The sequence below is a fragment of the Haliotis rufescens genome, unplaced genomic scaffold, assembly GCF_023055435.1.
Source record: "Haliotis rufescens isolate VD_foot unplaced genomic scaffold, xgHalRufe1.0.p SCAF_4, whole genome shotgun sequence".
Lineage (NCBI taxonomy): Eukaryota > Metazoa > Mollusca > Gastropoda > Lepetellida > Haliotidae > Haliotis > Haliotis rufescens.
In genome coordinates, this window is record NW_025964112.1 from 44,479,416 (window position 1) to 44,506,638 (window position 27,223).

The 27,223-nt window shown below is 40.3% G+C and overlaps 1 protein-coding gene across 1 annotated transcript in view; it reads right to left on the minus strand.

The window, feature by feature from the left end:
- LOC124135902 (condensin-2 complex subunit G2-like) overlaps window positions 1-17,758 on the minus strand; it is a 46,449-nt gene extending 28,691 nt beyond the window's left edge. Inside the window, exons 1-12 of the mRNA XM_046501570.2 lie at window positions 17,682-17,758; window positions 16,288-16,376; window positions 15,049-15,177; window positions 13,954-14,071; window positions 12,372-12,532; window positions 7,809-7,943; window positions 6,861-6,955; window positions 5,779-5,848; window positions 5,035-5,124; window positions 3,060-3,152; window positions 1,720-1,833; window positions 243-422 (exon numbers count right to left, since the gene is read on the minus strand). Of these exons, the coding sequence (XP_046357526.2) occupies window positions 243-422; window positions 1,720-1,833; window positions 3,060-3,152; window positions 5,035-5,124; window positions 5,779-5,848; window positions 6,861-6,955; window positions 7,809-7,943; window positions 12,372-12,532; window positions 13,954-14,071; window positions 15,049-15,177; window positions 16,288-16,368 (1,266 nt within the window). The 5' untranslated portion in view covers window positions 16,369-16,376; window positions 17,682-17,758. The remainder of the gene's footprint in view (window positions 1-242; window positions 423-1,719; window positions 1,834-3,059; window positions 3,153-5,034; window positions 5,125-5,778; window positions 5,849-6,860; window positions 6,956-7,808; window positions 7,944-12,371; window positions 12,533-13,953; window positions 14,072-15,048; window positions 15,178-16,287; window positions 16,377-17,681) is intronic.
- Window positions 17,759-27,223: the final 9,465 nt, after the last annotated feature.

A 27,223-nucleotide genomic window follows, 5' to 3' on the forward strand; every position in this document is an offset into this window, starting at 1 on the left:
ATAAATCAGGAACATTCCATTCTGTTGGATATGACATGCAAACACTGAGTCTGTAGACCACACAAACCAGTGATTAGTAAATCAAGAACAGACGTTGGATAAGACATTCAAGCATGGAGCGTGACCACCCAATTCATTCATTCATCTTGTAAGACAAGCATAGGTTGCTGGAGACCTATTCTCATCTGGAATCGCCATGGGACCTGTCCCCTAATCTTGCTGATGCCTAGTGTGATACTCACCCTAACAACACTGAGGCGGACTTCCGCAGAGTTGGCATCATTGAGATGATCCTGTAGAAGCTTGGTGATGAACATCTTGATGGTGAGGTTGGGCAGGAGCTCCCAGTAGCTGGACATGATGCGACACACCCCCTCTACAGCGATACGCCGAGCCACAGGGTAGTCGTCATACAAGGCAGTCTGCAGGAGGAACAAGTTAGTCATACAACAGGGTTCTACAGGATGTGACACACCCACTCTACAGTGATACGCCGAGCCCCAGGGCAGTCTGCAGGGGGAACAAGTTAGTCATACAACAGGGTTCTACAGGATGTGACACACCCCCTCTACAATGATACACCGAGCCACAGGGCAGTCTGCAGGGGGAACAAGTTAGTCATACAACAGTGTTCTACAGGATGTGACACCCCCCCTCTACAGCGATAAGCCGAGCCACGGGGTAGTCGTCATACAGGGCAGTCTGCAGGAGGAACAAGTTAGTCATACAACAGGGTTCTACAGGATGTGACACACACCCTCTACAGCGATATGCCAAGCCACGGGGTAGTCGTCATACAGGGCAGTCTGCAGGGGGAACAAGTAAGTCATACAACAGGGTTCCACAGTATGTGACACATTCCCTCTACAGTGATACACCGAGCCACAGGGCAGTCTGCAGGGGGAACAAGTTAGTCATACAACAGGGTTCTACAGGATGTGACACACCCACTCTACAGTGATACGCTGAGCCACGGGGTAGTCTGCAGGGGGAACAAGTTAGTCATACAACAGGGTTCTACAGGATGTGACACACCCACTCTACAGTGATACGCCAAGCCACGGGGCAGTCTGCAGGGGGAACAAGTTAGTGTTACAACAGGGTTCTACAGGATGACACCCCCCCTCTACAGCGATACGCTGAGCCACGGGGTAGTCGTCATACAGGGCAGTCTGCAGGGGGAACAAGTTGGTCATACAACAGGGTTCTACAGGATGTGACACACCCACTCTACAGTGATACGCTGAGCCACGGGGTAGTCTGCAGGGGGAACAAGTTAGTCATACAACAGTGTTCTACAGGATGTGACACACCCACTCTACAGTGATACGCTGAGCCACGGGGTAGTCGTCATATAGGGTAATCTGTAGGGGGAACAAGTTAGTCATACAACAGTGTTCTACAGGATGTGACACACCCACTCTACAGTGATACGCTGAGCCACGGGGTAGTCTGTAGGGGGAACAAGTTAGTCATACAACAGTGTACTACAGGATGTGACACACCCACTCTACAGCGATACGCCGAGCCACAGGGTAGTCATACAGGGTTCGTGGGTGCATTCATGCAAGTTCTTTTCACTGTGTTATGGATATCTAAGATAAGAAAATTGCACAATGTCGTAGCAGGACAGTAATAATTTAAAAATTTAGATGTACCTTTACAAAAATACTGAAGAAGAAAAATTTGAGGACTTTAAGGACTTTTTCAGACTCTTACCAACAACGCTTCACACTGTCTGTTGATCAGTTCATCCTTCTGCACGGGGCAGGTCAGCGGGAACACATCACACAGCAAGAAAGTAGCATTTGCTCTCACATCACAGTTGGGCACCTTGTGACAAAAACCGAATATTTATGAAACTGTATACAGGATGTTTTTACTAACTAGCTGCATTAAGCTGAAAAAGGAAGAAATGGGGTTCTCAAATTTCAATTTATGGGAAACTTGATTATCGTCAGATCATAGGTTTTTGGACATCATGCGTTTTCGGTCAGTCATGTTTAACGCGATTACTCGCGCTATAACAAAGGGTGTGGCAACACACAGACATTGTAAATAATCAGATGATGACCTGTTTTTAACATAAAGTCATCTTTGATAAGTGAGTGACATGTTTAACAGTTGTTCTTGCGCTAAACGAGAAAATTACAAATGTTTCTTAAGCGTCCGAAAACCCATAACAAATACAGATACAGATACAAAGTGCTTGTATTGTTTAACAGTCCTGTGAGTTATAACCAGTTGCATCTTAACCTGAAAACTTTCCAGCCCCAATAGTGACAACATGATCGACACCCACTAAAACCCCCTGAATTCCACTTGTCATTAGGATACCTTAACATAAGACGAAATGACGGGTTAGAATAGGTCTTCAGCAACCCATGCTTGTTGTGAGAGGTGACTAACAGGATCAGGTGGTCAGGCTCGCTGACTTGGTTGATGCATGTCATTGTTTCCCAATTGCGTGGATCAATGCTCATGATGTCAATCATTGGATTGTCTGGTCAAGTCTCGATTATTAACAGACCACCGTCATATAACTGGAATATTGCTGAGTGCGGTGCTAAACAACAAACAAGAATGTGCCCCTATTGCTATGACACCTCCGTCAAGGATGTGCCTCTATTGCTATAACACCTGTCAAGGATTTTGCCCCTATTGCTATGACACCTGTCAAGGATGTGCCCCTACTGCTATGACACCTGTCAGGGGTTTGCCCCTATTGCTCTGACATCCCTGTCAAGGATGTTCCCCTATTGCTATGACACCTGTCAAGGATTTTCCCCTATTGCTATAACACCGGTAAATGATAAGCCCTATTGCTATGACACCTCTGTCAAGGATGTGCCCCTATGGCTATGACACCTGTCAAGAATTTGCCCCTATTGCTATGACACCTGTCAAGGATTTTGCCCCTATTGCTATAAAACCTCTATCAAAGATGTGCTCTATTGCTATGACACCTCTATCAAGGATGTGCCCCTATTGCTATGACACCTCTATCAAAGATGTGCCCCTATTGCTATGACACCTCTATCAAGGATGTGCATACTCACATTGAGTGACCGCCACAGGATGGGGTTGTACAGCTTCAGCAGCATATCAGTAACTCCTGTCTGTATCTTCTGGTTGTGTATGTACTGCAGCAGCTGTGCGGGACATATACATGACTTTATCATTTCTCCATGTCAGAATGATGACATCTGATTGGTCCACGTGATCTTGATAAAATACTGTATAACCCTCCTTGGAGGGTAAAAAAATTCTCAGCAGAGGAATAAATCTCTTATACCCTGCCACAAGCACTACAGGCTGCACGTGCATTTCTGAGAGACAGAATAAATCCCTTATACCCCACTTCAAAGCAAAAAGCTGCACGCTTTTTCCGAGTCAATGGAAGTCACGTGACTCAGCGCAAGCTAACCTCAGCTCAATTTTTTTCTATCAATTTTGAATTTATGTTAATTCTTTTACATTGGAGCACTCAAACATGTGGGTAAGATAAATTCCTTGTAGTAGGATCACTCGGGGTACATGGGGTTTTATGCATCCCACGTTAGGTTTTGTAACACTCACCTCCAGCTTGTGGTTTAAAACCCATGTACCTCTCATGATCCTGCTACAACTTATGTTGTACCCACACAATAAGTAACACAGTGTTCATGGCTTGACATAGTCACTGTAGCATGCATTCAATATTTAAATATTGTTTACATTTTCTACTGTATTCATTTGACTTTCCAAGCAAGTGAGTGAGTATGGTTTACGCCACTTTCAGCAATGTTCCAGCAATATTGTGGTGGGAGACACCAGAAAATGGACTTCACACATTGTACCCATGCGGAAAATCAAACCCGAGTCTTCAGCGTAATGGGGCCAACACTTTAACCACTTGGCTACCCCATTGCCCCTTTCCAAGCAAGAGCAAGGTTAATACATTGATTCTGACACAAATTTCATCAAATTTAGTAAAACACGCAATTTCAATAATATCTTTAGCTGTAGTGAATATGTTTGTCATATAGATAATCCTAAGAAAACCCACACTGAGAAGCAGGCAGTGTCCAAATGACGTCATTACAATGTCGGTCAAAGCCTGCAATGCAGTAGTGCACATAAAATCATTATTACATGTGTTAACCCTATGGAATTCTATTGAGGATGTGTGCTGGTATTATTTTTGTTTACTGCGCAACTCGAACTGTAATGTACTGTGAGACCTTTAACGACTTATTTTCAGTCAGTCTGTTGTCTATTTGAAGCCATGAAACAATGAACAGACTTAAGTCACATTGTCAGCTTAATATAACCAAAGAAAAGAGCGATTTAGTATCATGTTACACCAGGTAGTATACTGCGTCCAGCAAAAGTGTAGCGTCCCAATGTCATTAAACTATGACTACACTGCATTGTCACTCTGTGGCGTGACGTCATCCCAGTATATGATGTCATGCAATGGAATGTGAGTTGTTCCCCTATATGCCTTAAAGTAAAGTGCGTGAGTTGGGTTTAACGCCAATTTGAACACTAGTTCAGTTATATCAAGGTGTGCTTAGGAAAGGGTGAATTGACAAGGTAGTGCAATAAAATGCACACTAACCACTAGGGCTGGCTATCGATACACATCATAGAGATCGATAATCGTTACCTAAATATTGATCAATTATCAATAAATATTGGAGAAGCAACTTTGAGCGTGACAAGCGTACGCCTTAACCATAAGGCTACTCGACCGCCCCCAAAACAAAATTGGTTAGTTGGTTGGTTTGTTGCCGCATTCAGCAATATTCAAGCTATATGATGGCGGTCTGTAAATAATCGAGTCTGGACCAGACAATCCAGTGGTTGACGTCATGAGCATCGCTCCACACAATTGGGAAACGATGACATGCATCAACCAAGTCAGCGAGTCTGACCACCCGATCCCGTTAGTCGCCTCTTACGACAACCATAGTCGCCTTTTACGGCAAGCCTGGGTTGCTGAAGACCTATTTTATCCGGATCTGCAAGGGGTCCCCAAACAAGACGTACCCGTGACAGCAGTGAGAATATGTTGGTTCCTTCTCTCCTGGCATGAACAGCATGAGTCATCAGGTTCTGGATACAGTCATTTTCAAGTTTCTGAAAAAATATTTTCCATGGATCACCAAAACATGCAATGGATTTGGAACTAGGCCAATAGAGTAATCCTGTCAGGTTTCCTGGTCCAAGGTTCATCCACATGATCCAGATACACTAAAATTCAAGGCTTTCAGCTGTCATTTTCAAGGCTTTATAGTTGAGTTTTAAGCCTTAGTCTGTCATTGTATTTTTAAATCCAGCACAATAAATATCAATTGTAAGACTCAAAAAGCTGTATGAACATCACAAATGTTCAAACAAGATTTATTTTCACAACCAACAATAAAATAAATTAAGTCTGTCAAGAATGTTAATACTTTAATTAACAATTATAAGTCATTTGTTCAAATTCAATGCTTTTCAAGATATTTTGGCGATTTTCAATGCTTTTTAAGGTTGACACTAAAAGTCAAAGCTTTTCAAAAGGAGACTTTAAAATTATAGCCCTTTTCAAGTCTGTATGAACTTCGGGGATCAGAATTGGTTCCCAGCAAATTGAGGGTTGCTGCCCACAATATAGATCACTGGATTGTCTGGTCCAGATTCAATAACGCAGTCATACAGCTGCAGTATTGCTTGTGTTGCATTGTGTGAGCTATTTCAATACAACAGCTTAGCTAAATGTTATAATCTGTACTTCCTAATTTGTTTTACCTCTAAACATGGGCCAGATGCCTGCTTCCATGCACGGAAGAACACTTCCCCATAGAATGTGCTCATATCTCTGTGGATAAAAGGAACAGATATTCTTGTTCTATTATCAGTCACAAAATAACAAGGATCAAGTATTTGCCTATCTATATAAAAAAACATTAATATGGTTTCTATCTATTTTGCCACTGGCCTGATGTCATAACATTGTAAGACTATTGTAAAACTATGCTAAAATATGGGAGTTCCTATAATTGAAGCACAAAGATCACAAGGACTAGGTGTGATCCTATATAGTTCTATTGTAACTCATGAAAATTCAGCATTAGAAAGTGGCACTGGTCCTGTAGTCCTTGCCAATCTGCCCAATAGTTAAGAAGGTATCATAAGGACTAGAAGAAATTTGGAATTTTTTAAGGGTTGTTATCATTATAAGGACTAATGGACTAAAAATTGTTAGGTTCTGCTGCTGGAAAACTGTGCAAAGGTTGGAAAAAGAGAAAATTATGTCTAAAACATCAAGCCATAGTTATCTTTGTTAATAAATCAAAGAATACAACCTCTATTACGTCACAGCCATTAATCCTGCATTTCAGCTCTCATCACACCATAAAATCTTCAGACAGTCCTTTCCACTGTCAGCTATTCATCACAGTTGTGCAAGTAGCATCTTGCCAAAAAAAAACTGTTCGTACCCGAAGTTGCTTGCTGCACACATTAGGTTTGTCATTCAACTGAACAAGATCATAAAGAAGTTGGACCAGATGAGTGTAGGTCACTGAAGCATCTGGCTAAGTATCCTTAGATAGAAAGTGGTAACGTGTTAGGTGGTGTTCCAAACTTTTATGGTGTGATGATACCTAAAGGCAGGATTTATGGCTATGATTTAATAGAGGTAATGCATTCGCAAGAAGAAGCTACTTTGGTGTCATTTTGTTTTGTTCTTCAAGTTCCTATGGCAGTGTCCTATCAAAGTCTTTGATTCTACAAACAAAAGAGCCTAGCCCTACGGGTACATTACACAGAGTAGCGACATAATAACAGTCATGTCAGTACATATATATACAATGTTGAGACAAACTTACCTTGTTGATCCAGGAAAGAATTCTTTAAATCTCACATAAAGCTGATCTGTGAACTCTGGAGAAATGTTGAAGAGGAAGGCCAGAAACTTTCGACCCTATAACCATGACAACCCAGACATCATTACAAGTTGCAGGGTTTTCAAGTGATAAAAAATCTGATCATCTGGAACAATGTTGGCATGCAATCTACACAAAATAATGCCTCTTAACATTGTGAAATAAACATAAAAGTAAATCATATTATTGTCATTCTTTACTTCTTGTACAGGAGGGCCCATAGGTGTAAGGTGTCCCATTATCTGTTCCGAGTTACCCCCCTTAGACAAGCCAGGATCAGCTGACTATGTGTTGGAATCCCAGTTTTACCCTGCTTGGTTTGTTTGTTTGAAATTAAGTCTGAAAGTCAAGGCATTCTTGTCATAATCCTAATGTTAAAAGTTTTACATTTTGGGGTTCCTAAACTTGAAACCACTACAGCAGGAAACCAAGGAACCCAGGGCTGCTATCAAACTCTGATATTTCATGAATTTCACCTAAGTGGAAACATTAATAAACATTAATTCCACATGCCGTTATATAACAAAAAAGACTGTTCAAAGTGGCGTTAAACCCAATTCACTGACTACTGAGACAGTTTTGTTTAACGTCACATTGAACAGTATTCCAGTTATATCAGGGCATGTCACCTTTATGTGTGAGGAATGTCTGAAGTGATTTTCGCAGATTTTCACCATTTTAGTGAAACCCACAAGTATCGATATGGTGCTGACAAACCTAGAAACAATCTGCGCAAATGGACCTTATAGGTTACTGTCATACGTAAGGGAGACAACTGTGACACCTATGGTGACTGAGCCACTCTCGCTCCCCACTGACTACTAATTACACATGCTGTGTACTCTGAGTGTTCTGAGAACATGGAGAACTATAGCCTTGGATCAGACTTACCTCAGGTTCACGAAGGAAAGGTTTGGCTGCCGCACAAGCAAGCAGCCTGTGTTTGAGTGACTCCATCTCTGTACTGTCCCAGTCGACCAGCTGGACCGCTTCATGCATGGCCCACACACGCTTCACCTTGGCAGCCTGCAAGTACAGACAGGTCGTGTCAGTTTTAGTGCCATAAAACATATGTAAAGTGGGTTTATGAGGTTAACGCCACACTCTACTGATGGTGGCCAGTAAATAATCGAGCCTGGACCAGACAATCCAGCATTGATATAGTGAGCAATGATCCACACCGCTGGGATACCATGACACATATTCTACCAAGTCACGGAGTCTGACCACCCGATCCATTAAGTTGCCACATTTTGACCAGGATATGTTGCAGGGCACCAATTCTAACCATGCTAACAAAGAATCCCCACAGGGAGGGATAATTAGTTCTCATTTGTGACAAAAATGAATGTTAGGTAAAACATGTTAAAGAAGCACAAAATTATTCCCATGACAACAAATACAACCAGTAGTAGTATTAAAAATATTAAATTGGACAGCTCATGGCTTAAAAGGTTACATTTGTTCAATTTGATATTACTTTGCTGTGTTGCATAAATTATTGTGACTATCATATCAATTCATCAGATCCAAGTACAGAGAGTCATTTGGGGTCATACTCTGTGAAATTAACTTGTGGTTATATAGTTTTTGCACTGCTTTCAACATTCTGCAAATACCGTATTTTCTTGAGTATAGTGCGCACCCATGTATAATGCGCACCCCCCTCTAGCGGGTTCAATATTTTGGAAAAAAAGAAATTTGAATATTATGCGCAGAATTTTTTTACACCATACCCTTTCAGCGAAGTCCGGCAAACGAACGGGTGCTGAGAAACTTCGTCAGTACAAATTCGAAATTTGAGATAAAAAATCACCAGACATGTTTATTTACCGTTTAAATAGTATTTATTGTTCTGCTAGGCATTGTTTTATATTTAGGGATTAAGATTACCTTGCGTATTTTCTCGTAAACTAAGCTGGAAACAGCAATCAGCTGTACACACGTTTTCTTGGAATCGACCGGTGATTCGGTCAAGACACACCCAATGATATAACTTTATAAGATTTTTAATGCAAGGATCGGCAACAATTGTATCTGAAACTATTTTATTTATCAGGAATAATATATTCCATTATTTTCTTAGTTATATGCAACCTTTACTAAACATATTTAAAATAATAATAACCCTAAGCGAAGCAGCTGATCGCTATTCCCGGGTATTATTTTTTACATGGAACATGTCTGACCAGTCACCGTCAAGGCTCACGCGCACGTAATCACGTGATAGCGAGAATTTCATGTTGACATAGAATCGTCAAACAAAAACAAATATGACTTTTAACGAGTCAAAGTATGTCATTTATGATATATGTATCCATTCTCTGTCAACTAAAGTTTGTTTCAAGGCGTCAATAGCGGTATTCTGACCATGGTTGCTGTTAATAACGGTGAGTTGTGCGATCTTCCGGTCGCTTCACACACGATTTCGCCGAAATTAATAAAAACAATATTATAAGGAATTTTGAATAAAATCAATGAAATAAGTTACAAACATAAGTCCAGATATACAAAGAACACTTTTTTATAGCCAGACAGTGTAATTACATAATTATTTTGCGTACTTCAGTATGGATTTGTTGACATGGTATTTACGGTGTTTCGTGCTCACGGTAATGTCTTTCCATGGGGGAAAAAAACATCCAAACTCATAATTCGTGTATAATGCGCACCCCCTTCTACACAGCTGTGTTTTTTCGAAAAAAAGTGTGCACTATACTCAAGAAAATATGGTATTCTCAATGTTAGTGCTGAAGACAACTCAGTATTTTACTTGACAATAAGACAGTTTAGGGATTTTCATGTTTGTTGGCGTGTTTTCAAAATGGTCAAGCATGGCCTGCACCAAAGATTGAATATCAGGCTGAGAGAACGCTGATGATTGAGTGCGGTGATCCCAAGAAGTAGGTAAGAGAGGCCAATCCTGCAACCACACCCTCCGCTCTATACAATCCTCGTGTGCTCGCTCCTGCTCTTCACTGGAACGATGATACACTCGCTCCTGACAAGAGTACCTCAATCACAATCCGGACTATTATTGGTAATCCGATCCTGGCGACCTGTGGGCTCAGGGAGAGTATGTCAATCCTTATTATGGCTGTCATAGTGACAATGATCCTCAAAAGTCGACTGACGATCCCAATCCTGGCTGTCAATATCAATCCTGCCGGTAAAACGAACTGGGAGCGGTACGTCCTTCACGATCCTGACTGCGCCAGCGATACTCTGATGATCGTGAAGGAGTATGTTGATCTCGTGGAGGGGTGGATCTCGTGCTCAGCTGCGTCTGCTATCTTCTGTCCATCAGAAGGATATGTTGATCCCTATGTTGACGAACTAGGAGAGGTACATCATTCATGATCCTGACTGCGCAAGCGATACTCTGAAGATCGTGAAGGAGTATGTTGATCTCGTGCTCAGCTGTGTCTGCTATCTTCTGTCCATCAGAGAGGGATATGTTGATCCTGTGGAGAGTCATGTTGATCCTGATTCAGGCTGCACCTGTGATCCTCTGTTGATTGTAGAGGGGAATATCGATCCTGTGGAGTAGGGTGTCGATCTTGATCTGTCCATCATAGAAGGGGATGTCGATCCCATGGAGAGGGGTGTCGATCTTGATCTGTCAATCTAAAGGGGGATGTCAATCCCGTGGAGTAGGGTGTTGATCTTGATCTGTCCATCGTAGAGGGGGATGTCGATCCCGTGGAGTAGGGTGTTGATCTTGATCTGTCCATCATAGAGGGGCATGTCGATCCCGTGGAGAGGGGTGTCCATCTTGAGCTGTCCATCGTAGAGGGGGATGTCGATCTTGATCTGTCTATCGTAGAGGGGGATGTCGATCCCGTAGAGAGGGGTGTCGATCTTGATCTGTCCGTCGTAGAGGGGGATGTCAATCCCATGGAGTAGTGTGTCGATCTTGATCTGTCCATCGTAGAGGGGGATGTCGATCCCGTGGAGTAGGGTGTCGATCTTGATCTGTCCATCGTAGAGGGGAATGTCGATCCCGTGGAGAGGGGTGTCGATCTTGATCTGTCAATCTAAAGGGGGATGTCAATCCCGTGGAGTAGGGTGTTGATCCTGATCTGTCCATCATAGAGGGGGATGTCGATCCCGTGGAGAGGGGTGTCGATCCTGTGGAGAGGGGTGTCGATCTTGAGCTGTCCATCGTAGAGGGGGATGTCGATCTTGATCTGTCTATCGTAGAGGAGGATGTCGATCCCGTAGAGAGGGGTGTCGATCTTGATCTGTCCGTCGTAGAGTGGAATGTCGACCCCGTGGAGTGGGGTGTCGATCTTGATCTGTCCATCGTAGAGCGGAATGTTGATCCCATTGAGAGGAGTGTCGATCTTGATCTGTCATCGGAAGTCAAAGGAAGGGAGGGGAGCATGATTGTATAGTGGAATGTCGATTTCGATCCTTCGAACATGGACAGAATGTCGACTTATGTGGATTCACCTGCGAGATGACTTGAAAGTCTTTTGAGAAAACGGGGCATCAGACCTATCTGCTTTTAGCGTGTTTCTCGTGGGGTTCTTAGCAGCTGATGAGCCGTGTTCCACTTCCTTCTAAGATGACCGTCTATCCCGTTTAACACATTTATGATTGCAGATAATAATTTCTGCTTAAGAGAGGTCCTTGCACTGGCTACATGGTTCTGATATTTAGCACGGGCCATGGGAGTCAGAACAAATGGAGTGTGGTCCTAGGGGTGAAATGATACATCGGTGCACCATGAGTTTTCATGTGACGATACGGTACACAATTCATTTTTTCTGTATCAATATGTTTGTTAAAGACGATACACTTGCTGATATAAATTAATTATGACTCGTTAACTGACCCCCAGCGTTTTGTCAGTCAATTATTGCACATGTTGTAATTAGTGTTTCAAGGTCACTACTGATAATTGTCACTATGAACATGTGTCTACAGCTACCTTTTCTTTTTGAACGTGCTCTGAAATGATTATTGTCAATCAGTTTAATGTGTATGGCTATAGGTATTGCATCATGACCCATGTATAATGATGTATCGTATCATGACCTTGCTGTATCTTTTCACACCTTGTGGGTAATGAGCTGAAAAAGTACTTTTGCACTTCTTACAAGTTTCACATGTTTTATTATCCATGGTAACCCCTCTGAGCAAGGACAAGTTTTTAAAATTAAAATTCTACAGTATTTGCGATAAACACTGGGTTGCTGCATTTAACCCAACGCACTCACTCAATTGTAAACATGGGGCTGAACATCTACCTCAAGGAACGCAGCGTTAGAAATTGGCACTAGTCCTGTAGTCCTTGCCAAACTTCCCAATGGTTAAGGTATCATAAGGACTTGTAGAAATTTGCTCTTTATAAGGCTTTTGCTACTTGTTATCATTATAAGGACTAGTGGACTAAAAATGTTAGTTTCTACCCCTGGAAAGCCTAAAAAAAATCCCTGTATTACTTACGCTAATTTTCTCGGCAGCTTGAGCACTCTCCAGGAAGAAGTGGAGTGTGTTCACAGCAACCTCCTCCTTCCCCTCCAGCCCCCGGCGCCACCACACCTCCAGCAGCTGGGCGATGTCACCGCGCAGGACGAGCGCCTCCTCCGGCAGAGACATCAGCACACCTGCAGCCAAGCAACAAGGCACCAAGTGTCAATGAATGGTGCATTATGCTGTAGTGAGTGAGACCCGTGAAGATCCGGGCTGGAATAGGTCTTCAGCAGCCCATGCTTGCCATAAAAGGTGACTATGCTTGTCGTAAGAGACGACTAAAGGGATCGGATGATCCGGCTCGCTGGCTCGCATCGTATCCCAATTGCTTGGATTGATGCTCATGATGTCAATCACTGGATTGTCTGGTCCAGGCTTGATTATTTACAGACCACCATCATATAGCTGGAATATTGCTGAGTGCGGTGTTAAAAAAAAAAGAAGAGTAAGTGAATGTGAACATATATGGTTTTATGCTGCTTTTAGCAGGTGACACCCAAAATGGGCTTCACACATTGTACCCATAGGTGGATCGGTGTGAAATGCATGATGGGAATAACTCAGGTTAGCAGGAGTGTGTGTAGGTAAGTCAGATTTAATGTTGTTTTGAACAGTACTACAGTTATATCACAGAATGTCATCTTCAGCAAATAAAGTGTGAGGCAAAACCAAAGCGACATAGGTTCTAGACATTTGACACTTTGGTAAATTCCACGGGTATGATGTAAGCAAAGCAAGGCAAGATATCAAATCTGGAATCAGCTGATCCTACACATCCGAGTTGAGCATGACGATTTTCTTTGAGACCCAAAATAACAAACCTGTAGTCAGTAGGGGTCACTATGTTATGGCTATTTCCACTATTGGGATACTCCTGAACTAATCTTTAAGGTTGATAATTATATATCAATCAAAGTAACATAAATAAAATATTTGCTTGTAAAAACTGAGTTTTGTGTGACTTAACCTATGTTATACTTATAACTAATTGTGACTATTGAAACTATCGATTATTATGCATACTATCAACAATACCAACAGCGATTTTAAATTCCTATCGGTATGGTACAATCTAGGGCTGGGACGGATAACTCGGGTCAGGTGGGTCCTGTGTACAACCCGGATACCCACAGTACTACCTGGACCCGTGGCTATTCACATGAGATATTGTTTAAGGACAAAAGTGATCTAGAACTCTTTGGTTACATTACAAGTCACTAATGTTCACATTTCTTTCTGACTATGCACCCATTCCTTCTGACCTTTATAAGTTTGAATGAGCATAAAACTTCAGACAACTTCAGTGTTTGCATGACCAGATTGTTTTATACGACGTAACGTGTATCTAAATACATTTTGCCAGGGCTACAGTCAAACTATTTCCAATCAGATATTTTGTACCCAACTCTTGAGACAGTAGGTACCTTGGTAATAGCGAGGTGGGTACCCGGATAGTAAATTTGGACTCGGACTGCCCTAATACAATTGTAGGGCAAACAATTACAATACACATATAGTTCGATGTATTGTTGCACTCCTAGTAGTCAACACTCACCATGAAGGAGGACTGCAGTTTCAAAGAGGCAAGGGGGAACTGGGTCCTTCTCATTGTGCAAGGTGGCTCGGGCGATGAATACTACACACTCCAGTAGAGAAAACGTGTGCTTCATTTTCTGTAAAAGGTGTATATGAGGCTTAATAAAATAAAAGAATTGGTTCTCAGGCAATGACTTTTGAAAATAAAGTGCAGGCGGATGGGTGGTATTTTTGGGGTGTTTTTTTTGCTTGTTCAAAGTAGTATGTAACCAAATAAACAGTTGTGTACCATCAACCTGGGAAAGGGTCTCCCTGCATAAACAAACTCCTATTGCAGCCATGACCATAACACAAGATGCACAGTAAAGACGTATGCATGTAAAGGGAAGTAACTGTGTGCTATTAGGATTTTTGTTGTTGTTGAAAATGAAAATAAATGAAATGTGCGGGGGACTTTATGATGAAGTGGTCAGTGCCTGAAAAGCAAGACTATTATTTTCTTTAGCCATAGTGATACAGCTCAAGTCACTTTGTTCAGACAAACACTTTTATGATAAATAAATACTGAAGATTCAAAAAATTTCCAGGGAGTTTACAAGTTCATGTACAAAACTGACAAGAAATGTCGTGATTGGCACTCGAGCTATGAAGAGAAGTGTAGACATCTGTAGAAATAACAGCAAGAACACACACCTAAGCCTCTGTTGCACCCTTACATCAGGAGACAGCAGCATGTAACTTTATTATTACCAGATGCTGCCATTCATCATGTTCATGCCAACTGTCATTAATTGGAAGAAAAGTAAAAACATCCCTCATTCATATTTTAAAAAAGGGACATTCAATTAATCCTGTCACCTAACTTCTTAATTTTATCTTGTAGCCTGACAAGTCAACATTTTTTCACCTTGTCATGAAAACCATCGTTAACACAGGACTTGATTAAGACACAAATAAAAATTTCACAAGCATTTTCAGACAGCAAAACAGCAAAACAGATTATAAGCATATTGATAAGCTAACAATAGAAACAATGCCACTTGCTACAACTTATATAAGGCAAATGGGAGGAAAATATTTTGGACATGACTTTCAAGAAAGACAACTCTTGTACTTCTTCATCTTCATCCAGACTCATGATGGCCTCTGTTGTCATGGAGTACAGCTCTGTCCACATGTCACTGACATCTCGCTGCTGACAAGACGACAAAGTCTCACGCAGTTTTCTTGCTTTCTGATTTTTCTGAAAAAATTAATGAAAGAAAAACCCATAAAACATTAATTATCAACATTCTATGGCAAGGACTATATTATGAATATGATTCTAGTTTTTTCCTTTCAGCTGTGAATAAAAAATGCAAAGTTCAAAGAGCCTACATAATGTTTTGTTTGTTGTTTAACACTGCACTCATCAATAGTTGTTATATAGTGGCTATGTGTAAAAAATCGAGTCTGGGCCAGGCAATCCACGGACTGACACCATGAGCATCAGCCTACGCATTTAGGATATGATGACATGCAAGAAACATGTCAGCGAGCCCGAGCAGCAGTTCCCTTAAAACAAGCATTGGTTGCTGAAGATCAACTCTATAATGGGGGGTGTAACATCACACAACGTTGAAAATACTTAGATGATGGCTTGTTTTTAAGAGAAAGTTGTCTTTTAAAAGTGAATGAGATGTTTACAGTTGTTCGTGTGATAAGAGAGAAAATTACGAATGTTTCTTAATCGTCCGAAAACCCTCAACACGGGATACCTGACTGTTACAATTGAACACCCATCTTTAGACTCAAACAAAAAAACCTGCGAACATATGTCCTATCTCAAATGAAATCTGTGCGAACATATGTGATACATTAGTATCTAGACTCTAAGTACAACTCCTTCGCAAAAAAGGTTGGCTCCTAAAAAATTTGGCTTCTACAATACAGTGATCCCTTGCTACACCGCTACCCTTGGGGTCCAAATAATTGATGAGTGTTATAGACAATCAGCAGTTTAACCGAGTTGGAGTCGTAGGGGGTAGATGACCAACACAACAGTACATGCTGTGCTTACCTAAAACAATCGACGCTGTACCTTTCAGAGTTTAAATAAAGATTAGAACAGTAGTTTTTTATGATTCATAGTGTAACAAAAATTTATCGAGTGTTATGTGCTTTAAAAAATCACATTGTATCCCTTCACTGAATTCCTGTTAGGAGACACTTGGCTCCCTATAAAAAACAAACTGAGAAGGCTGACCCACATATGCATGCACGTCACTATATAAGTGCAAAAGTCTTGAATGTGACATTAAACCTCCCTTCAGGTCACCTGTAAAGATGTTCTTAAAATTAACCAAATACTTACATTAGATTCACTTGATATGAAAGAGATGATTCCATCTGCATTTTTCTTCTCACAAAGAGAGAACAACTCTGTGCTTGGCATATTGAATTCTGGAACATAATATCGTCATGGATGAACCTGAACAGTTGCAGATGTAACTCCATGCAGGAATTTATCAAGTCCCACCTAGAGGCCGATATTCAGCCCCAGTCTGCAGCAATTGTCATCAAACTTCCAAAATATGAATTAAAAACCTTTCCAGCTCATGTAGATGTGGTTATAGCTAAAGTTATGGCCTTTTAGAGACTTCACTGATAATGTGGCCAAGAAACATGATATAGAGGAAGGGATGTTGAAGGTTGGAGATAATTTTTAAGGTTAGTAGAGATTACTGCATTGAATGAAATGCTGAGAATGCATAGGTAAAACACCTTTGAAGTTAAGAATATAGGTACGTTTAAGAATCCCAATATTGAGCAAAGTATAGATATTTTTCCAATTTGCCTGCTGGTCTAAGGGCTCTTCGTTTGGAATCCTAGATAAATCCTTGCGTACATAAAACAGGTCCCCCGTTACGTGTTTAAGTGACTGCCTTAAATGAAGAGCTGTTTCTTTCTCACATTTGATTTCATTCATGACCTCTTCAAGATTGAAAATTCATAATTCATTTATTTACTAATAAATTTAAAGAAGGATACAGACAATTGTGATGCTTCCACAGAATGGAATAGGTTGAGTGAGCAATGATGCTTTCAAAGACACGGCTCTTCGTGAGTCACTGCAATGTCTAGCTTAACTATACTTAATTCACATGACTAACATAACTAATCATGTGGCATGCACATTTTAGATGATGATATTAACTGGTCAGTAAGTTGATTGGAAACCTTGTTTTTCCACTGTGCACTCTGCATGCTCTTAGCATCATTATACAAATTGACTTAATCATTTCTCCAAACATTAAATGGGCACATTGCTGTGAGTCTAATAAAAAAAAATCAAAGTTCCGAATATTTAAGAAACAATAAAAAAAACAATGCCAATAACTGGTTGGTGGAAATGTCAGAAAGTAGATAGGCCTAGTAAATTTTGATGTTCTAACAGAATGGAGTAGGTTTGAGAAAACGCCGCACTCAGCAAGATTCCAACTATAGATTCCAGACAGTCCAGTGATTGACATCGTCTATCTACCCAACTGGGTTACGGTGACATGCATCAACCTATTGAGCAAGCCTGACCACACGATTCCGTTAGTCGCCCCTTACTACGGAATCTCTCTTACGACAACCACCAGCTGACCACGGTTTGGAATGTCAGTAACTCGTATCACATAAAGCTAATGTATGCGATGAACAGTATTGACAACAAGCAATCAAATCAAGTCGATTTGACCGAGACATGGAACTATGACCTACATTGGTTTTGGAAAGTTCCTCTTTGCTCTTGAATTTTAGCGCCACAATATTATGATCTCGCCTTTTCTCCTTCACAGACGAGATTAACAGTAATTGACTGGGTGACTGTCTACCAAAAGCGCCAAGCCTGCGGCGCGTACCAACAGTGGAACCAGTTTATATCGGTATGCATTCCTTAGCACAACTTATGTTATATCCACCAGATATATGTTGTATCTGGAACAACTCTAACAAATGCGCAAACAAAAAGAGCACTTTTGCGGATATATTTTTGAAGATAAACATATTACTTATCCTAACATATTTTCTTTACACATATTTAATAAATAAATGCGGTAAAACGTACATATTAAAGTTGTTGACTGCAAATAGCATATGATATTATTATCGCGATAAGGAGCTCACACTAACATCGTGTATTTCATCGCATGTTTTCGTGTTCCTAAACAGGCTAAACGGATACATGTAAATGAACACAAGAGCACAGGTATATTGACCAAAATGGACAGACGATTAAAATGTCTGTTTTCGATCCTCAAATGTGCACCTTTCAATCAGCTATAATAACTATATTATAATAACCATGAATATATATTTTTTGTACTGTGCAGCTTTACACAGTCTGCAAACCCGTTTTACGTTTATACCTCCATAAGCTAAAAAAAGTTTTGAAGTCAATACTCGCCTTTTGTAATTATGATATTTTGTCCTTCGTAAAAGAATGTTATGAAATTGTCAGGGGTAGATAACCCGTAGTTCTTAGGTTATCTACGCCGGAAAAATGTGTACAATATTTTACCAAGGACAGAATATATTATAATTTCGAGTGGCGAATATTCACTATATGGATTTCCCCATCATAAATGAAGACGTCAGCTCAATCATTGTCATGATTGTTGGGACAACGTCGCATAAAATCGCCTGCGACGTCATGAACAATGGATGACGTGTTCTCCCATTATTTGCGAATACACGTTGAAATGACGTCACGTTGTTATGGCCGCTTCCCACAACAACAATGGCATCAAAAATTGTAATGCTCAGTGAGAATATTACTTGAAACAACTTCACCGACATGCATGTCGCAGGGGGAAATAAAAAACTGTTACTATTCGGCATGTAGCAAGATATAATTGCTGAAGAACTGAACAGATAGCATTGCCCCTTTGGGTAATGTATGGATATTTTCCTTGCGACCTTATCCCAGCACTCTTGTTCATGAGTTTGAGTCAACAGTCGTACTTGAATTTCCCGTTTGTTAACGTTCGATAAGTTCAATGTTTGAAATAGCGATTTTTTAAATGATTATGTTCACTGTGGAACGGATTGGTGTTTTATTTCAGAAAATCTCCCGGTAAGGACTGATAAACACCACACGGAGCCTTTCTTTGCCTAGTTTACCTGTGTTAAACGATATTGAAACGGTCTAAAAAAATTAAATGAGGTAGAAACAGGAAACATTCCACTGACGACGCCATGAATTAAGAGGGTGCCAACAGAGACCATATAATAGATATTAGGTCTCTGGTGCCAACCAGCCTCCTCTGGGCATCCGGAGCACCATTTATTTTGTCTTGGCATCCAATTTAAGAATTTAGTGTACACAGCTGGTAAAAGTAATTTAGACTGGGATTTTCATATATAATGCCTAAGCTTAATTAGGGCTAAATATGTGATGAGTTGTCACTCTTTGCAAGAAAGACGACGAAAATTAATTCTCACAATGAAATATTTGCATCCACGTACTAGATAAACATTTCATGGTATCCAGCGTACTGCACTGCAACATCCCCAATACCCCCTCAGAGTTCTGCATCCGGCGCATCAAAAGGGGGATGGCCCCCTCAATTTTACAAAGTTATTTTCGAATCGGGTGAGGATACATTTTCACTTCCCCGTTGGTGATGGCTGTAAGGAGAAGGGTTGTACGTTGTGGTAAGTTTGAATCCATTTATACAATCAGACTGTTGCTCATGCATAACTCATTTTCTTGCTGACCTAGACCCGATTTTGAACTTTTGAACTTTTGCTGACCATTCTATTTCATTTCAACGTCACCTGTCTGCTAAATCTCATTTAATGTCGGCTAATTGAAGAAACACACACACTATAGATCAGTCTAGGCAGCACTGTCCCATGCAAAGTCAAGTCGGAGACAGGCATGACAGGAAACAGTCGTGGAACTATAGCCTCATTTTGAATGGAATCAGTCGTGACCAACTCGTGTTATTCCGGGACAGGTTACGGAAAGAGGCGAGTGGTGACGAATGGAATGGAATAAGCATGTGTGTATACATGGCGTAGAAATTCGACAGGATACATCCACGAATGTAAATTTTCATTATCCGCTGTAGTAGTGCCAAAGACGTGCCGTTGTAACGAGTGAGGGAATGAGTATGGTTTTACGCCACCTTTACCAATATTCCAGAAATATCACGGCGGGGACACCATAAATGTACATTGTACCCAGGTGGGATTAGCCATAAGGCCGTACTACATAGAGATTAATATATGAGCATGTGTGTCCTACTGATTTTACGAAACGAATGTCAGAATTCCTGTATTTCCCGAACGAAAGTAGACTAATATCTAGTCTCTGAAATGAACATATCTTACGGAAAAAAACACTTGTTAAATTATAGTTATAAAATATAATAAAAAGGACCCCAGAGACTTTCTTCATTTTCATTTTTTACTGCAGAAATCTAGACTTGCCAAACATTATAGATTTGCATGGGCTGTATTGGGTATATTTGTTTCAGGGTCTGTATGACAGACTCGAACGAGAGCGAAGGTATTACATGAATTCTGACTAAAGTTTCGTAAAATCAATAGGACACATATATGAGAGTGTTATTATCTGAATCGTTTTGAGCTTCCCTTTAGACAAATACGCTTATAACGACCGTCGTCTAAAAAACCTCAATTGTCGAATGACGTTCACAATCCTTGCGCTATGACCTCGTTCTAGTGTGACGTCATTCCTACCTAACGTCACAATATGATTCGAATGACGTCAACAATGATATTTACACAGTGCGCGTGAAGAGATATTTGCACTAATGCACATACGATTTGTACTAACTCGGTTATTTCTCACCCTAGGGTTGTAAATTGTTGTAATGATGTTTGTATTTTGCATATGGAGCTATCTTCTGTTGTTTCCAGTTGTTCTTAACCCAAGAACGACGTTCTCAAATAATTAGCAATCACGAAAATGCTGCCAAGGAGTGTAGTTTGCTCCCTGCAAGTGGACGCGGTGTTGCGAGCCTACTCTACAGTCACCTGCCTTGGAAACTGGTCGTCGCTATTTTACACACTTTTCGAGACCGCGGAAGCGTACCGCTTTTATCGAGTGGTATAGCTCTTCGTATCTCGCGTACAACTCAGTTTGACTGTTATTCTATGTGCGTTCGGCTGATACATGTGCGCTGTTATCGCTCTGTCGCCTGGCAAACAAGAAATGTTATAATACATTGATGCGGTGAATTCGTAGACACCGCCACCTCGAAGACAAACCGGGAGTGAATTTGATCGAATGATGATAAGTAATCTTAGCAATATAATTATTATCACTTATCGGCATACCGGTCTCGTTTATGTTTCTGAGTGTTTCGTTTGCATGTTGTTGTTTTTTTTTAATTTTAAAAGTGTTAAATAAAAGATATGGTAAGGCCGCTTTGTAAATAAATTAATAATCCGGTAAGTGGTGAGTAGGGGATTACCGTACTTTTGTTTTGAAAGCATTAGCAGCATCCTTTGTAAATAGGTACATACATGTATATCCAAGCAGAGAGGGACAAGATGATAGCAATAATATTTGTTGTCTTTTAAAACTTACTATTTTGAAATACATTTGCCACATCATAATTCAATATCTGTATGTAATAAATCAATAGTTGAGTATATTTCCCTACCATATGTCTTTTGTCTACGAGTTCCCTGAATTTTGTCTTCGATTTTGGCGTGTCTAGGAATTCTCCTTGTTCCCAATTAGTGTGGTGAGGAATATCTATGTCAGAATTTTAATGTGTATATTTAGAGGCTAGAAGTATGTTTATTGTTTCGCAATTTTATGTCAAGTTGCATATTTAGGACGTTTTTGTTATTTCATTCTTATTTAAGATAGTACAATATTTCCCAATAGCATTAACAACCAATAAAATAAAATTTATTTTCATCGTACACATTTTCACCCTGCTTTATAGAAAAAAAAAATTCTAATAGGAGGGTCCGACTTTCTTTCAACGCAATATTTTCACTACATCCAACACGTCCTTTAATCATTATTTTGTTTGTAGAAGTTGAGGCAAGTATTTCCTGGTACAAATTGTAATCTTATAAGATTACCGTGGTTACACCTCTTATCTTACCCACAGTGGACGTCTCTACATTTTCATTTCCCAATATGCCATACATGTGTACCACCATTCTCTCTCCGACTAGTCCTCATTCAAGGGTGACAATGTATTCAATGAACACCATGTCATCTTACAGTGTCAGTTCACCCACGGTGAGTGAGTTGGGTTTAACGCCGCTTGTAATGTCAGCTTAATGTTGGAGGAAATCGCGAAGTGATGCAGGTCTCAGACGTTTACCACTTCGGTGAAACCCACGAGCACGGTAATGGTGCTGACAAAACTAGAAACATAATCGAGGAGTCGAACCCACAATCATAGGTTTCTGGCGTGCCCAAGGGGCGCAACTCTGCACAGCGAATCCCGGCGCCTAAGACGACTGGGCCACCCGTGGCCACCCATTCGCCCACGACATATACGTATTGGCCATTATATGCTGTTATAATAAAATATATAAAATATGTATTTTACTAAATTGTTATTTATATATACATAATAGAAAGGAGCTAATTTTCCACATGTTCGTATATTCTTTTGTCAGGGTCTGTATGTGACACTATTTAAATAGTCAGGCTTTCAGATGCCATTTTCATACCACTTCAAACCATCTAATAAGGCTGAATAAGGCCATCAAAGAATAAATTATGTCGTAGAGAATTATTCCAATTGTGGAAATATGATGAAACAAATTCCGACAACGCGTTTCGTGATCGTTGTGGTCATTAGCAATAACACACCGACCATACCCTCCAACAATCCTCCAGCTCCGAGGCTCACGACTCCGTGCTTTAAATGTCGTTAACCATGCAATCAGACACTCTAGACTGCATGAGAATTCTACTTCCAAACATACTTTCAATCATGAATCTAACATAGCTGCCATCCCATGTGACCTAGGACTTAAATCAAAGACTCCAAAATATCATGCATTCCCTGGACTATTTGTCAACAACACGTTAAATCAGTTTTAATTAATTAATTTATAAATATTAGGCTTAAATCTTCAGACCTTTGAGTCTGTATATAACCCACAAAGGCATCGAACATTGAGAGAAATCGGACAACTACCTCAAGAGTCACAGATGGCTGAAAAATGGTGTATTAGAGCTGAAAAAACAGTTTTTGATCCTGGAACAGATCGCAGAAACACAGCTTAAGAGGTCACAGGTCAAAAGGTTCATATACCTTTTAAGTAGTCCGACATCTTAATAGTTCTAAAAAAGATAGAAAGTGACAATATACCACGGTTTAACACATGTTTTCCAAAGCGCCCACGCTCTATATAAATATCACCAATCTACTTTTCGAGACATACCTACTTTTCGAGACCAAAATGGCCGTCATCAAAAGACGTTCGGAGACGATTTTTCAAAGCTTTTTAACAATGAATTTAGACGAGACAGAAGGGTACTTTCGTCGATAAAAGTGTAAATGGACATCTTAATAGTTCTAAAAAAGATAGAAAGTGACAATATACGACGTTTAAACACCTGTTTTCCAAAGCACCCACGCCCTATATAAATATCACCAACCTACTTTTCGAGACATACATACTTTTCGAGACAAACATGGCCGCCATCAGCAGACGTTTGGAGACGATTTTTAAAGCGTTTTAGCAATGAATTTAGACGAGAGAGAAGGGTACTTTCAGCGACAAAAGTGTAGATGGGCATCTTAATAGTTCTAAAAAAGATAGAAAGTAACAATATACCACGGTAAAACACCTGTTTTCCAAAGCGCCCACGCTCTATATAAATATCACCAACCTACTTTTCGAGACATACCTACTTTTCGAGACAAACATGGCCGCCCCCACGTTTGGAGACGATTTTTCAAAGCTTTTTAACAATGAATTTAGACGAGACAGAAGGGTAATTTCGGCGATAAAAGTGTAGATGGACATCTTAATAGTTCTAAAAAAGATAAAGTGACAATATACCACGGTTAAACACCTGTTTTCCAAAGCGCCCACGCTCAATATAAATATCACCAACCTACTTTTCGAGACATACATACTTTTCGAGACAAACATGGCCGCCCCCACGTTTGGAGACGATTTTTCAAAGCTTTTTAACAATGAATTTAGACGAGACAGAAGGGTACTGTCGTCGATAAAAGTGTAAATGGACATCTTAATAGTTCTAAAAAAGATAGAAAGTAACAATATACCACGTTTAAACACCTGTTTTCCAAAGCACCCACGCCCTATATAAATTATTACCAACCTACTTTTCGAGACATACATACTTTTCGAGACAAACATGGCCGCCATCAACAGACGTTTGGGGACGATTTTTAAAGCGTTTTAGCAATGAATTTAGACGAGAGAGAAGGGTACTTTCAGCGACAAAAGTATAGATGGACATCTTAATAGTTCTAAAAAAGATAGAAAGTAACAATATACCACGGTAAAACACCTGTTTTCCAAAGCGCCCACGCTCTATATAAATATCACCAACCTACTTTTCGAGACAAACATGGCCGCCCCCACGTTTGAAGACGATTTTTCAAAGCTTTTTAACAATGAATTTAGACGAGACAGAAGGGTAATTTCGGCGATAAAAGTGTAGATGGACATCTTAATAGTTCTAAAAAAGATAGAAAGTAACAATATACCACGGTAAAACACCTGTTTTCCAAAGCGCCCACGCTCTATATTAAGATCACCAACCTACTTTTCGAGACAAACATGGCCGCCCCCACGTTTGGAGACAAACATGGCCGCCCCCACGTTTGGAGACGATTTTTCAAAGCTTTTTACAATGAATTTAGACGAGACAGAAGGGTAATTTCGGCGATAAAAGTGTAGATGGACATCTTAATAGTTCTAAAAAAGATAGAAAGTGACAATATACCACGGTAAAACACCTGTTTTCCAAAGCGCCCACGCTCTATATAAATATCACCAACCTACTTTTCGAGAAAAACATGGCCGCCCCCACGTTTGGAGACAAACATGGCCGCCCCCACGTTTGGAGACGATTTTTCAAAGCTTTTTAACAATGAATTTAGACGAGACAGAAGGGTAATTTCGGCGATAAAAGTGTAGATGGACATCTTAATAGTTCTAAAAAAGATAGAAAGTAACAATATACCACGGTAAAACACCTGTTTTCCAAAGCGCCCACGCTCTATATAAATATCACCAACCTACTTTTCGAGACATACCTACTTTTCGAGACAAACATGGCCGCCCCCACGTTTGGAGACAAACATGGCCGTCCCCACGTTTGGAGATGATTTTTCAAAGCTTTTTAACAATGAATTTAGACGAGACAGAAGGGTAATTTCGGCGATAAAAGTGTAGATGGACATCTTAATAGTTCTAAAAAAGATAAAGTGACAATATACCACGGTTAAACACCTGTTTTCCAAAGCGCCCACGCTCTATATAAATATCACCAACCTACTTTTCGAGACATACCTACTTTTCGAGACAAACATGGCCGCCCCCACGTTTGGAGACGATTTTTCAAAGCTTTTTAACAATGAATTTAGACGAGACAGAAGGGTAATTTCGGCGATAAAAGTGTAGATGGACATCTTAATAGTTCTAAAAAAGATAGAAAGTAACAATATACCACGGTAAAACACCTGTTTTCCAAAGCGCCCACGCTCTATATAAATATCACCAACCTACTTTTCGAGACATACCTACTTTTCGAGACAAACATGGCCGCCCCCACGTTTGGAGACAAACATGGCCGCCCCCACGTTTGGAGATGATTTTTCAAAGCTTTTTAACAAAGAATTTAGACGAGACAGAAGGATAATTTCGGCGATAAAAGTGTAGATGGACATCTTAATAGTTCTAAAAAAGATAGAAAGTAACAATATACCACGGTAAAACACCTGTTTTCCAAAGCGCCCACGCTCTATATAAATATCACCAACCTACTTTTCGAGACATACCTACTTTTCGAGACAAACATGGCCGCCCCCACGTTTGGAGACAAAACATGGCCGCCCCCACGTTTGGAGACGATTTTTCAAAGCTTTTTAACAATGAATTAAGACGAGACAGAAGGGTAATTTCGGCGATAAAAGTGTAGATGGACATCTTAATAGTTCTAAAAAAGATAGAAAGTGACAATATACCACGGTAAAACACCTGTTTTCCAAAGCGCCCACGCTCTATATAAATATCACCAACCTACTTTTCGAGACAAACATGGCCGCCCCCACGTTTGGAGACAAACATGGCCGCCCCCACGTTTGGAGACGATTTTTCAAAGCTTTTTAACAATGAATTTAGACGAGACAGAAGGGTAATTTCGGCGATAAAAGTGTAGATGGACATCTTAATAGTTCTAAAAAAGATAGAAAGTGACAATATACCACGGTAAAACACCTGTTTTCCAAAGCGCCCACGCTCTATATAAATAACACCAACCTACTTTTCGAGACATACCTACTTTTCGAGACAAACATGGCCGCCCACACGTTTGGAGACGATTTTTCAAAGCTTTTTAACAAAGAATTTAGACGAGACAGAAGGGTAATTCGGCGATAAAAGTGTAGATGGACATCTTAATAGTTCTAAAAAAGATAGAAAGTGACAATATACCACGGTAAAACACCTGTTTTCCAAAGCGCCCACGCTCTATATAAATATCACCAACCTACTTTTCGAGAAAAACATGGCCGCCCCCACGTTTGGAGACAAACATGGCCGCCCCCACGTTTGGAGACGATTTTTCAAAGCTTTTTAACAATGAATTTAGACGAGACAGAAGGGTAATTTCGGCGATAAAAGTGTAGATGGACATCTTAATAGTTCTAAAAAAGATAGAAAGTAACAATATACCACGGTAAAACACCTGTTTTCCAAAGCGCCCACGCTCTATATAAATATCACCAACCTACTTTTCGAGACATACCTACTTTTCGAGACAAACATGGCCGCCCCCACGTTTGGAGACAAACATGGCCGTCCCCACGTTTGGAGATGATTTTTCAAAGCTTTTTAACAATGAATTTAGACGAGACAGAAGGGTAATTTCGGCGATAAAAGTGTAGATGGACATCTTAATAGTTCTAAAAAAGATAAAGTGACAATATACCACGGTTAAACACCTGTTTTCCAAAGCGCCCACGCTCTATATAAATATCACCAACCTACTTTTCGAGACATACCTACTTTTCGAGACAAACATGGCCGCCCCCACGTTTGGAGACGATTTT